The sequence below is a fragment of the Podarcis muralis genome, chromosome 3 (genome assembly GCF_964188315.1).
Source record: "Podarcis muralis chromosome 3, rPodMur119.hap1.1, whole genome shotgun sequence".
Taxonomy (NCBI): Eukaryota; Metazoa; Chordata; class Lepidosauria; order Squamata; family Lacertidae; genus Podarcis; species Podarcis muralis.
This window is the reverse complement of record NC_135657.1, coordinates 27,914,373-27,928,208: the sequence shown is the minus strand read 5'-3', so window position 1 is coordinate 27,928,208 and position 13,836 is coordinate 27,914,373. Positions and strand designations below refer to the sequence as shown.

The window sequence follows — 13,836 nt, the reverse complement described above, 5'->3', positions numbered from 1 at the left end:
GTCATCCATCTCAATTTACAGTGTACATGTTGCTGATTGTTTTCCAAACTGCATTTTTCCTCCCTTGGTGTTTTATCTCACCCATATCTTGGTTGAAGATTTTTAAAAAATACATGAACCTTTGGGCAATTCACAGCTATACATTGTTCACACATTACTCTCTGTGTTGGCTAAATCTGTTTGTGCCACTGGCTGTTTTTGTTTTGTTTTCTCGTTTTAAGTTTTTGGGGGGACAAGAGGCAGACAAAGAAGACACATTACATTTATCAGCTTTGGAAGAAAATATAGAATAATCTTCAAGTTAAAACTAAAGCTGCCTTTAGATCCTTAGTAGAAAGACCTTGAACATAAAATTCTCTAGTTGGAAAAACAGTACTGAGATAATAAAAAAGTCTATTCCCAAGGGTCTAAAGTATATGATTTGGATCCTGCTGCAGTCAATCAGGAAATTCCTATCAAAGTGATGCATGGTCTGACACCTTTAAGCATTTTAATTAATTGCCAATAGCTCAGATATTGAAGCTAAATAGCTGCAGAATAAAACAAGGGAGTACTTTGTATTATCTACTTCACCTACCCTTTTATAAACTGGTCCACTAATGTGTTCATAGTTAGGATCCCTTAAGAGTAAAGATGGATTCTTTCTGAAAAGCATACAAGTGCCTTCCTGGTCAAGCCATTCCAGTATTCTTTGCAATACACTCAGCAACTGTTTGGGACATGTGCAATGGAAAGTTGAACTGGAGATCTGGGAGATCTCCTGGGAGTTGAAACGTGTTTCTTCATAGCAATTGCATCTCTATGAAAAAGCCCTTCTGTGAATGTCCCATCTCTTTCTCTGGATGTAGGAGCATGGAGAACTACTTTACACTGAGTAAGCCTATTTGTCCATCTAGCCTCATATTGGCTTACTCTGACAGGGAAGCAGTTCTCCAGAGTTTCATTCAGAGATCTTTCCCATCAACCACTCCCTGATCCCTTTCACCAGAAATTTCAGGATTAAACCAGGGATCTTCTACACACACACACACACACACACACACACACACACACACACAGCAGTCTCTCTGCTATACATCTCCCTGATGTGATTTATCACTGTCCCCCCCCCCCCCAGCTCAGATTCTATAACTTGACAGAACCTTGCCTGATCTTGCTTTGTTCTTTATCATTGCAAGACTCCCCCTGGTCCCTCATACCTAACAATCCTGCTATTTGCTTGTCTTTTGGAAGATACTTTATTTACCTTTCTTGAATTTGCCTCAGCTTGCCTTCCCAATCTACGCTTTCACCAAATAACCCCTAATGAAAGGGCTGGCTCTCTTCTATCTACAGTGGTACCTCAGGTTAAGTACTTAATTCGTTCTGGAGGTCCGTTCTTAACCTGAAACTGTTCTTAACCTGAAGCACCACTTTAGCTAATGGGACCTTCTGCTGCCGCCGTGCCGCAAGAGCACGATTTCTGTTCTCATCCTGAGGTAAAGTTCTTAACCCGAGGTACTATTTCCTGAAGCGTATGTAACCTGAAGCGTATGTAACCCGAGGTACCACTGTAGTTCCATTTGCTTCACCTCTCCCTCTAAAAAAGCTCTGGTCAGTAGCTAAACATCTTATCCTCCCTGAGATTGAATTATTATCCCCCAGACCAGTGAAAGAAAAGCAGATAACAGGAAGAGTCCTCAAATAATTCCCACATGGTCAGCTTGTTATAGAAGGTTGGAGACCTATTTCTATGGGGTTGGCTGTGGCTGTAGAGGTGATAAGGAAAACATCATGGATTCTAACTTGCTTCCTTGGCTTCTGAGCTAGCTCTTAATACATACCGCTACTTCCACATACATGGGTAGGAAATTGGATGCAATGTGCATTTTGTCTTGCTCTAGCAGCAGTTTTAACAAAAAACAACAACCCCAAAACAAACCATTTTCTCTCTCATTACACTACCTTGGGTGAATTTGCACTTTACACTTTTTGAAGGAAATATTCCCCCCCACACACACCCTCATGTCAAATTATTATACCCTCAGCTCATTTTGGTTCCCGTAACAAAAATACAATTTCAAGCTTTCTGTATGAGACCATGACAAAGTGATTTTATAGCTAGTACTGAAAGTGACTAAACTTGACAACAATTGTATTTTATGACAACCTCTGCTTTCATGTCCCCAGCCTACTTTCCTATCATCATTTTTATTCCCTTTTGGTTTTCTCTTCTCTCTCTCCTCCTCCCCTTTCCAAATGCGAGAAATTCCATATCTCTGCATTGGGTGGAAACAAATCCCTTTACCAGGAGTGCATTTTAATGGAGAGCATGCTTCACTTAAGTCACCAGAACCTTAACTGTATAATATTCAATTTCTTACCAACCCAGAAGCAAAGCTTTTCCTTGAGAGCCATGTTCATAAGGGTAGTGGAAGAATTAGTATTACAGAACTAAATCAGATTAAAGTGGGGGGAGAGAATATGAATTAGATTTGTTAACAGATGGTGTGCATTGGAAATTAAAGGTGCTTTGCAAATGGAAGCGACAGCAGCTTGCCTCTTTTTCTCTTGGTCTTTCTCTTTCATGCACTTGATAGACGGGTATAAATCACAACAATCCCGTCTTGACAGCCAATTTTGAGAATTTGATCTGGTTAAAGACATGGCTTTCCCGCTCCACTCACTGAAACCGACTTCTATTTTATTTTTATACAGCACCTTGTCATATTTAGGAAAGCAGGATCACCTGTCTCCCTTTAATGAAATTTTCTTTAATTACAGTTATAGCTCTTTAGTGTTAATTACTTTTCCATTCAGGCTGAATTCTTAGCCAGTCTCATAGGAGTTTGTTTTTCCCCCCACACTGACGCATATGCTACCATTTTCCTAAAGATGCTTTTCATTGTTAGAAGTTGTTGTCAGATCCATTCTAATTAGTTCTTAATTATCTGAATCATTATTGTGTAAGGAGAAAGAATTGCAAATGACTGCTAAAGTTAGTGTCGTTTTTTTTTGTTTTAGTTTTACAAAGAAGCCTTTAAAAGTAGCACTCAGTGCTCTTGCCAGATCTGCGAAGAGCTTAATAAATTGCCAGAATTATTGCAGAGCTATTTGTAATGTCTTTGATCCCAGATCTTTTTTTCTTCAGAGATCAGAATGTAATTCCAGACAATCTATTTGTTTATGTAAATGGATCTCTCCCATCACTCCCCTGGAAAGTAGATTTCAAATTCAGCCCTCTGGTGTGCTTAATAATATAATTCACTTATTGCATTTAATATGGCAAGTTTGCATTTGGCTGGAGTGGGCTGCATAATCTTGGTGAATGGCAGACTTCTCCGAAGCTAGGGGAACAAAAATGAAACAGAGTATTTGGGGAGGGGGGAGACAGAGAGAGAAATCCTCTTTCAAGAAGTGAAGACAAGATCCTTAGAGCTGGCAACTAACAGTTGGTGGAAATAAAGCTTCCTACTGGCAGTCAAATCAAATGTAGTAACAACTCACCGACTCCCTGCTGCTAGCTGACAGCATGGTGTAACACACTGGGACAAACATTCACTTAAACGTTGATTGCAGGAAAACTGTCATTTCACAACTTGCCAAGTGCTATTCTTCCTCCTTTTTCTCTTTTGAGAATGAGGACATGGGGCAAAGGGATTGGGGGAAGAAATTGGGATCAGCTGGAGGGAGACACACATATTTTTTTCCTAAACTTTTTTCTTCAATAGATAGCACAGTTATTTGTTGTTGGTTTAAACTGCTTTTTATATTGAGATTAAAAAGTTAGTTCTCTGTGTCGTCTGCAAAAAGGCTTTGTGAGATAAACACACCTGTTTGTGTGAAGACATTTATTCACACCCAGCTTATAGTTCTAAGAGACACAGCAGAAATCATTAAGTCAGATCACTGATAAAATCAACTTGAGTAGAATAATTTCAATGAATATATTGTAGCAATCATTTTTTAAAAAGATGGACTCTTGAGTCTGTTTAGAGATTCTTGGCTATATTTTCTCCTTTCTTTTATTGCTTCTTTCTTATTCCTTTTGAAAATGACAGACAAACAGTAGGCACTTATGATCCATAGCACCAGATTTGTGACTGGCACAAGTAACTGCTTTTGATGTTGTAATCACTTCAATATAATCCTTATTTGAAAAGCCTGTTACGTCCTGGAACAAATCTTCCGTTATTTTTGTAGTATCTTTATTTTGTTTTCTGGACTGAATGCAGTGCTGACTTTCTTTCTACTATTTCAGTCAGCTTTAAGAAGAACACATACCTCAGAATATAGTTTTTGATTATAATATTCCTTAAAAATTGTGCTTTCTCCAGGTGTGTGGGAGAGAGGGGTGGGATGGGGAGTTGCTAAGTGAAACAGTGTGCCTGGGGAGAGATGGGAGACAGACCAAGGTTGGTTGAAAACGGGCCAAAGCTTTCTTGCGTACAGCTTCCATGAATTTGCTGTGAAGCTGTTTGGCCCTGCAATGCTGCTGATAGCTGAGTGGCCCCGGGAAGAGACTAACCCCCTGCTGGACAAACAAGGGAGGAAAAGAGGCATAAGGCATTATATGCCATGACCTGCTCATGCTTCCTATAGGCACCGATGTTGGGCTGTGTCTGGCATCCATTGTAGACTGGCCGATGTGTCCAAATCACAATATCCTTTAAGTGGTGATTACTTTTGTTCCCCACTCACCCCCAGCGAAACTCTATGGTCCCTGGCTAATGCACAAGTTGTGATGCCACGAACATTACATAACAGCCGGACCAGATATTGGAAGTAAAGATCAGGTGGCAAAACGATCTGCTGAACCTTTGCCTAGACCAGACCCCCCTTTTTAATGAAGCAGAATAGTACCCATTTCAATCTGCCCTGATAGTCCCACCCCACAGCCAAGCAACATGAAGCTTGTGGATGGGAAGGTGTCCTAAGGTGATATAGCCACCTGTCAAGTTCCATGGGAACTTGAGGATTGCAGGGAAAGCTAACAGTGCCTGGTCAAGTGGAGAGTAGCTAGAAAAGGACCTTGGACAGCTCCAATGATCCATGCTGAAGCCACTCCAAGAAGTGTTGTCTCTCTAGGAAGCTAGAGCTGACAGAGGATTTGTGTATGTGGGCCAGACCTAAAGTGTGTTAGGATCCACCTCTTTGGATGGTTGACTCGCTAAAGAACCCTTCCCTTATCTGTAGCCTTTTGACTTGCAAAGCTGGGGAGACAGAGGCAATACGGGGGACTCTTATGAATCAAAGGAAGGTGGCAGGACTGTGTTCTGCTTCAGGGATGGACCTGAATAAATTACTGTTGGTTTTCTCCCCCATACTCCCCAAAAATCCTGTCCTTATGCAGGGTTTGTTGCCATTCGCTTCCAGAACCCCAGATCCTGACACTAGGAATGAGTCTCTTGCTGAGCAGTGTGGACCACACACACCACCATTTCTCCCCAACGCTTTATCCAGAGGGCTATTTTTATAATGCCGTACACAATCGAAATGTTATGGAAGGATTGGAACACTCTTTGGTACCTGAATGCCTTGGAAAGTTGAACTGCTTTATTCAAAAAGCTGCAGGATTGACTCTTACAAATATGAAATATTTTTCCTAGCTTCGAACTGGGCTCTGTTTTCCTGTCATATTTTAGCATGTAATCGGATGTGAGTGACTCATGCCTTGACTAAAAAATTCAATGTGAAATATTGAAATGGAAATAGGAAAAATAGAATTTCATAGCTATTATATTTCTAAGCTACGGTTTAACTATAATTTTAGGAACTATGATTCTACATGTCCACTATTTTTACTTTAGTTTCGCTTTATGGCATATTGTAGTTGAGGCACGAATCTTAAACAGATTCAGGAGTGACTAGGTTTGCACCTCCCACCAATAACTCTTAATATGTTGTGTTCTTTTGAGCATGGGCTAGTTTTATACTCATTTTTATGTCTCATTTTTATATAGATCCCCAGTCTGCTTCCTATGTATAAGCTGTATTGCAGGGGTAAGCAGTGTGGTTTTTTTTTATTCAGAGCTGCTGTGGAAATATTTAGCCTCCAATTTTTAAAAATGTAACTCCTTGTTTGGGGAAGCTGCAATTTTGCTTGATATTAAAAGCTTCTGCCCTGAATATGACGGGTTTCTCAAAATCTAAAAGACCAAGAATAATGACTGAAAAGTAGAAGTCATGAAACCTACAAAAAATATTATGGGTTTTTTTTTAAAAAAATGAGTGACATTGTTGGTGTCACAGCACTGGGTTGGTTTTTTTTAAAGAGGACTTTAAAAACAAGGGCATGGGGAAAATTAAATTCCTTTTATGGCAAGGGATGTGCGTATGTTTTCATATATGTATGTGTGTGCGTGCAAAAATGCAAATACACTTACAAGTTATTACTCCTTAAAAAAAAATCATTTTGGACACTGGCAGGTTTTAAAGTTAACTGTCATCCACTTCTGGTCATCAATTGTCAACATTCATTTTGAGAGCCTGAACACCAAATTGTCTGAATACAAATGCACATCCCTGTGTTGAGCCATACTTCTTTTTGAAAGACTTGATACTTGTAGAAATTAGTTATTTGGGTTTTTTTCTCAAAAAGCTTAAGAGAATGTTTCTTAGTAGTACATGAAATTGTTACAACTGAATTCTCTCTGTGTGTATGTATTCAAATAAAAAAAAACCACACATACACACACACACATGTGAAAATTGATACTACTAATTTAGTTTTTTCAAATACTGTATATTTTCTTTAACTTTGAATTTTTTTAAAAACACAATAACACGTGTCATATCTACATGTGTAGGACATACTGAAAAGTGACTTAATTTTAGTGTCTCTCACTCACATACCTGTCAAGGGCATAAGGCCATGTAATCTTGTTGTGTTTCGTTTTTGGTGGTAGAAGAACATTTACCTTCCACTGCCTGCCAGTGCTGCTAATGTTGACCCCACAAGCAAAAATCTAGCAGCATGTCATGGCCTTTAAAGATCCATCAGCTTTGTCTACTGCAGAAACAGTGCATGTCTAAAGACACATTTAATTAAAGCTGCATTAGTGCATATATACAGACTTGTTAAAACACTTAGTTTCTCTCAATAATATTGATTAAATAGCAGTAGTTTGTTTAATCCAAGTGTATTTTTTCAATTATTACATTACTTAAAAGTCATCAGGGTAATGGTGATTACTAGTGAAATATCATGTTAGTTATAGAGTAATGCCATAAGAATTGATTTGGACTTGGCAGGAAAGAAAGGCACATACATTCTCTCTGTCATATAATGCCAGAGCCCGATTTAGATGATTAGGACAAGAGGTTTCTGTGTAGCCTTAATTCATATAAAATGTGTGTGTTTTATAGACTTACAGGTTGCTCTCTACTACCTAAATAGCCATTATATCAATGAACACCTCAGCCAGTTAATTATGCAAAACATCCTGTATATAATTACATGGTATTATTATGCATTTAATAGTTTTATTGATTTGCCACTTGCCTACATATAGTATTTAGAACTATAAACAAGGGGTGCTTACTTTGAATTGGAATAGACCCAAGGAAATTAACGCAAGATAAATTATGCTGGTTTGCATTTACTGCTTCTGATTTAATCCTTGTGTGTTGTAATATAGCCACAATTCCTAGTTTGCAGAATCATGTGATGTCACCAGGACCATTTTATTTCTTTTCCCATTTTTGAGAGATGGATTTGTCAATGCTGTTTTAAGATGGTCCTTGTGTGCACACTATTACCTATTTATTTGGGGAGCAATTTGCTTGGAAGTGCTCCCACATTAAGTTAGTGCACTATATTTAATAGAAGAAGAGGAAGGAGAGAACAGGGTCAAGAGGATAGGTTTTCAAACATTTTCTTCACTGTGTGTCCTTTTTCTGTGACACATCCCCCCCCCCCCGCCAGTTATCTGCAGCATGGCTATTACCGTGAAGGGATATCTCTTTCTTTACCACTTCTTCCTTCACCGCAGTTGGTGACAAGGGATGTTGTAGGCTCTCCCCCCAAGAACAAAAGCAACATAAATTTTCAAGACGATGGAAGTAAATTTTACAGACAAAATAAGAAAAAAGCCTATTTTTAGTTGCAAATTGCTTCTTATTAATCTCTGGGCAGATGTTATTTAAAGTAATGAAATACGCTTTTGACTGTCATTTATATAGGCCAGAATTACTTCTGATTATTTTACTATTAATGGTCTCTTCCATTAGGTTAACCAGGCACACCTCAAGATATTTCTTATTAAAAGGGAAAAATATCCTTTTCTATTCCTTTTCCAACTAAGCCAGTGCACCTTAATGCAATGATGATATGTTAGACGCAGCAGTTGTCAAAGCATCGTATTACAGTGATGCCATAATGACACCCTGTCTCTGTAAAGTAGTCATGTTTTCTCAAATCACACGTTGCACCGTTGATTTCTGACATGACACTTCATTCAGTCGCTTTCCTTTTCTTCGGCGTTGCCATTCTCTGACAATAGCAGCTGGTGCCCATTTTCCTGCTAAGTGATTCACATTTTGCCACTTTGCTAGAGTGCAATTAGCTGAGGCAGAAAAAAGTGCTCATTGTAAAATAGCTCAGCTGAGATTGTAACTCAACTCAGTAACGAGAGCTTGTGCGAGAGAGTCTTGAGGTGGTGACTTGGGTGTCGGAGAAGGGGGAGCAATGTGTTTGGGTTTCCATCCACACAAATATTTATTCTCATTTATAGTCAGAAAAAGAATATACAAATGATTTCTGGTTTTTGCTGGTTTTGCTAAAGCATTGATTGTGCTTTTAGGGTCGTAAAATCTTTTGAAACGGAGGCCACAGGTATATGTGAGGAAACTAATGGTTTTGTTATTAAAGACCAGATTTCAAAAGAAAAGGAGCCGGATTCGAGTTCTGCCTTCCTTGTCGAAGTTTAAATTGGAAGCTCACTAGAAACAGATACCTTCTTTGAGGGGAAGAGGTTTCTTTGATTATGAAACACTATAAAACGCTGATATCCACATGCACACCATTCCAAACCTGCTTAGCTGGTTTGTTGCTGCTTTGGGGCTGCAGGGGGCGGGAGGAGAGGAAGGGGAAGTCCTGTTGCATGAGTGGAAGTATGTTCTGCTCCTGAAAACACACAACTGAGGATCACCCACTATGTATATCAGGAGGGGGAAATCTATGGGCCTCCAGATGTTGTTGGACTACAACTCCATAATTCTTGACGCTGGCAGTGCTGGCAGTGCTGACTGTGGCTGATGGGAGATGGAATTCAATATCTGGACGGCCACATCCCTAATATATATTGATCATGCTATAGAAATGAAAATAATGGTATTGTTTCGTAATTTACGCCCAATCCTAAAAACACCATCCTAGAAGTTGGATTCATTTTAATTGAATATCGTTTCCATGTAAGATTCTAGAGAGAGTAGTCCTTTGAAAATGGAAACAGTTTGTCCAGGATTATTACAAAACTTTGACCCAAATAGCTACAGCACTATAGTTAAAACTCTGGTCCATTTTCATTGTGCTTTCCTGGAAATTGTGTTGTGTTGTTTTTTTTACTAGCCAAATGCTAAATATGTTTTATGGAATTAAGTGATTTCAGTGGAACTTACTGCCACATAATGAGGTCAGAATAAAGCTGTGAGCCAGCATGCTTAATATTCCTAGTATTCCATAAGAACCTGGCTGAAAAAAGGGATTATGCATCTGCTGAGCTCTGTCCTCTTGCATGTGTGTTTAATTAATTTCAAAATTGACTTGCTCAATGGGTTTCTTGGCCCTAGCCTTATAGTGACCAGTGGCCATTCATCATAGCTATCAAAGTGAAAAACTAAAATCTTTAGCAGCTTTTATTAAGAAAATTTAGAAATGTGCTGTGGCATGCAATATCAGTATTTTGTTTGTTGTAGGGATTTAAGTAGGGGAGGTTGCTAACTGTCTTGGTATGCAGTTGGAGGCTGTGAACTCCCATTACACAGATAAAAGATCTACTTTACTCAAATTAACCCTACCCCATATCCCAGTCTATGGGGCTGTGACCAGACACTTTTCTGTAATAAAAAGGTGTTGTTGTTTTTTTTAAAAAGAATCTCTAGTATAGAAATGCATCCCTATATATTTACGTATATATGAAAATTACCTGTATTTCTTGACAGAGAAGAGAGGTGTAATCTCCAGGTTGTTTGCTAAATGTACCTTCTCTCAGAAACAAACAAACAAACATGCATATATGTGACACTTCACAAGCTGCTTTTTCATGCATTTGCCCTACAAATGTCTACCATCCTTTCTACAAGATGGGCTCAGCCCTTAGGTACACCTGGAAGAACAATTGGAGTTACCAGCCAATTGAATAAAAACAATAATAAAGAGGAAAATAATCCTACCATGGCTTTAAAATAAATATTGTACACTTAAATATGACACATGTAATTTCTCATTGTAAACGTTAACTACATTTAGATTTTTATTAATCTGCTGTGACCTAAAAAAAAAAAAATCTGTATTAACAGCACAATGTGGAATTGGACTTTGAATGCAGATAAAGCCATCATCTTGAGAATAGCTCTTTCTGACAAAAAGGTGTTCTTTTGAAATAAAGTCCTATTCACTACATTCCTCTTAGAGTTAATGTGAATTTTAGTGCCTCTAATTTAAGATTGAAGTGAGGTCTAGAATAAAAATCACCGGCTGACAATTGAATTATAGACAGTTGTGAATATTTCAGGCTTGCATAAAAGAGCTTCAGAAAATCATGCACACAGAGAAAGAGGGAATTAAGGTTGAACTAGTTTTTTGGAATATGGTAATTGTGGCACTAGTACGTCTTCAGTGTAATGAGCTAAGTAGTAATTAGGAAGCAACTGTTTTCCTTTAGAGGTCTTTTTAAAAAAATTAAAATCTGCCCAGCAATAGTGGACTCAAGTGATGAGTGCTAACTCTATTGTAGCAAAGTTGAAACCTAATTGGGCAACCCTTCCCAATATATGGCAAACGAGGACTGAGCTCACCCAGTGACCATAGCAGGTAGAAAGGAAAAATGGAAAACATCGGGGTGGGAGTGGATTGCCCTACATGGAAGTAGTATGTGCCAAAATTTTCTCTTTAAAAATGAAAAAACTCCACCAATTGATAAAAATAAATTACATTAAATTATCAAAAGGTAAAGAAATTTGAGTGAAATTGTCACAGGTGAACTGCATTGATTTGTTGCTGTGCTTAATTTGTTTTTAAGATGGTCAAGGGATATTTGTGACCGAGTGCCTCATTACATTTACAAATAATCTTTGGCACTCTGTGCCATGCAGCCTTCCCAGGTGCCCAATCTTCCTGAAAACCTCATCTTGTTCTTGACTTCCCTTTCCAGCAAGCATGGGAAGGGAGGGAGACTGCTTGCTATGTCTCTGAGAACTGTTGGTCTGTTTTTAAAGAGTGAAGACTTTTAGGTTTTTAAAGAAATCAGTGTGGAAATATTTTTTTAAAGATAAAAGAAAGGAGTTCTCTTCAAAAAACAAAGTCAGCACATGTATTCCTCTGAGATGCTGGGTAGCCAGTCTCCCCGGCTTCCTAAGAGTCATTTGATGCCCAGGGGAAGACATCATGAGGTAACTCCTTCCATGGGCTTTTTCAGATCAGAAAGTGCAGGCAGCTGGGGAAGCTGCATGGAGAAATGTTTAATGGAAAGAAAAATACATACACCACAATTGGCCACCTCACAACAATAAGGTAAGCTCAACACTGCACTCACTGAAATATGTGTGTGTGTACGCATGTGTGCACGCCCTGCAAAAGAGGCAGAAAAATGGAAGCTTTATCTGCAGGGAAAGACAGCTTTCAGGAAATTGGAATACAAGCTTTGGCACAGTGCTAGCTGGAACCTTGAACAGAAGCACCCGTGTTCAACATTGCAACATTTTGTTCCACTTAGTTATTCCAGACATAGATTCTCCTTCCTCCCTGTGTTCTTCCTTATAATAATTAACAATGACAACAAAAAATATCCTTAGTTGCACCATCTACCTTGTTTTGAGTCATGTTTGGTCCTATTCTCCTGGGAACTAAGCCAAGTTTTCATCCATTGACATAATTTGTGTTCCTTTTTCCTTTCTGTGCAGTGGTGGTTGTTGATTTTGAACCTGCCTGCACCTGCAGCCATAGACATGGTCAGATAAAATTTAAGTTAGTACAGTGGTACCTCGGGTTACAAATGCTCCAGCTTACAAACACTTTGGGTTACAAACTCCGCTAACCCGGAAATAGTACCTCAGGTTGAGAACTTTGCCCGAGGATAAGAACGGAAATCATGGGGGGAGGCCCCGTTAGCAAAAGTGCACTCCAGGTTAAGAATGGTTTCGGGTTAAGAACAGACCTCCAGAACAAATTAAGTTTGTAACTCGAGGTACCACTGTATTAAGAAACCACAACTTCAAAGATACTGGGAGTTTGTAGTCTTAATAATTACCGGGTCCCATGTTGATGACATCTTGTTCTTTCTAAGATGATGGCTAATATTTTGGTTCTGACATCATGGGCATGGGAAAAGAGAACAGGTACCAGTATGTATTTGGGAAGTTAATCAGTGTGCAATTTACTGGAGTTGCAAAACCACAATTGTAAATTAAAGGTAATTCTGCAAGCTATACTTCAATAACTTTTTGTGAAATCACAACAGAGAGGAGTTATAGTAAGAAGGGGGAAGCACCATCTGTGACATTGTATGGGTGGTGCCAGAATGAGCTGCAACTTGATCAAATATTTCATTGAAACGATAGTTAAAGAGAACAGCAACTTTCTGGCAAACTCTCACTGTGGCCTAATCACCAAGTACTGCATGGCTAAGAAATGACTACAGTCTGCAGCAGTTATAACCCTGATCTCTTATTTCATTGGATCATCATCATCATATTGATATGCCACCCATCTGAGTGGGTTGCCCCAGCCTCTCTGTGCATGTCCCAACAAAATATTAAAAACACAGTAAAACATCAGTCATTAAAAACTTCCCTGTACTGGACTGCCTTCAGGTGTCTTCTAAAAGTCTAAAAGTCATATAGTTATTTATCTGTTTGTTATTGGTAGATTATGATTAAATTTTAAAACAATTCTCTCACAGTTAAATAAAATATATGTTGGGATATGGGGCTGGTGGCGTGGGGGGAAAGGCCATGTTTTACTACCCGTATAACTTCTCATTTCAGTCACAGATCATAATGTATGTGAGAGCTGTCCTGTAATTATAAGGTAATAAGTTGAGCAGTGGTATAAGTACTCTAAATTAAAAGGAATTCATAGAGTTGCCGTAAGTCAGCACTGATCCACTTTCTTTCAAACGTGGACTTGAGAAAAGTGCTTAGCCAGAAGTGGAAGGTGAGAGTCAAGAGAGCTATTTATTAATTCTGACATCCATTAACAATTGAAAATACAAGGCAGCAAATGCAAAAGAAAAGACAGGGTCCCCTCCTACCCTTTCTGTCTAGTTCTAAGAAGCCACAGGTGGTGGTTGTTGTTGTTGTTAAAAGCTTTCTGTCTTATAGGCTACTATAATTATTTTACTTATCTTTATCATTGTAATAGTAATAGTCACTCAGATATTTGTCTAATGGTTTTTAGATCTTCAAGGCAAACTTTTCTTTTGACTAGTAACAGAATTCTCAATATATTTACATTGTCAGCTGTGATTTATTTTGTCCAAGTTCTTTTAGTTGTCAATCCAATTGGGGGCAGAGGGTGGGAAGTCTGTCTACTATAAGTGCTCCAGTTTCAAACTACAAGGGCATGTAAAGAAATATTGTCTGTGGCTGCCACTCACCTCTGGAACTACCTTCTCCCAAAGAATCTCCATCAAAGTT

At 38.7% G+C, this 13,836-nt stretch overlaps 1 protein-coding gene across 20 annotated transcripts in view; it reads left to right on the top strand.

The window, feature by feature from the left end:
• Window positions 1-13,836, top strand: part of ESRRG (estrogen related receptor gamma) — a 466,084-nt gene that overhangs the window by 306,872 nt on the left and 145,376 nt on the right. For 2 of the 20 annotated variants that reach the window (XM_077925595.1, XM_028724634.2), the window contains exon 2: window positions 11,619-11,713. The exons of the other annotated variants lie outside the window; for them this stretch is intronic. In XM_077925595.1, coding sequence (XP_077781721.1) covers window positions 11,658-11,713 — 56 coding nt within the window. In that variant the 5' untranslated portion in view covers window positions 11,619-11,657. The remainder of the gene's footprint in view (window positions 1-11,618; window positions 11,714-13,836) is intronic. 20 annotated transcript variants of the gene reach the window in all.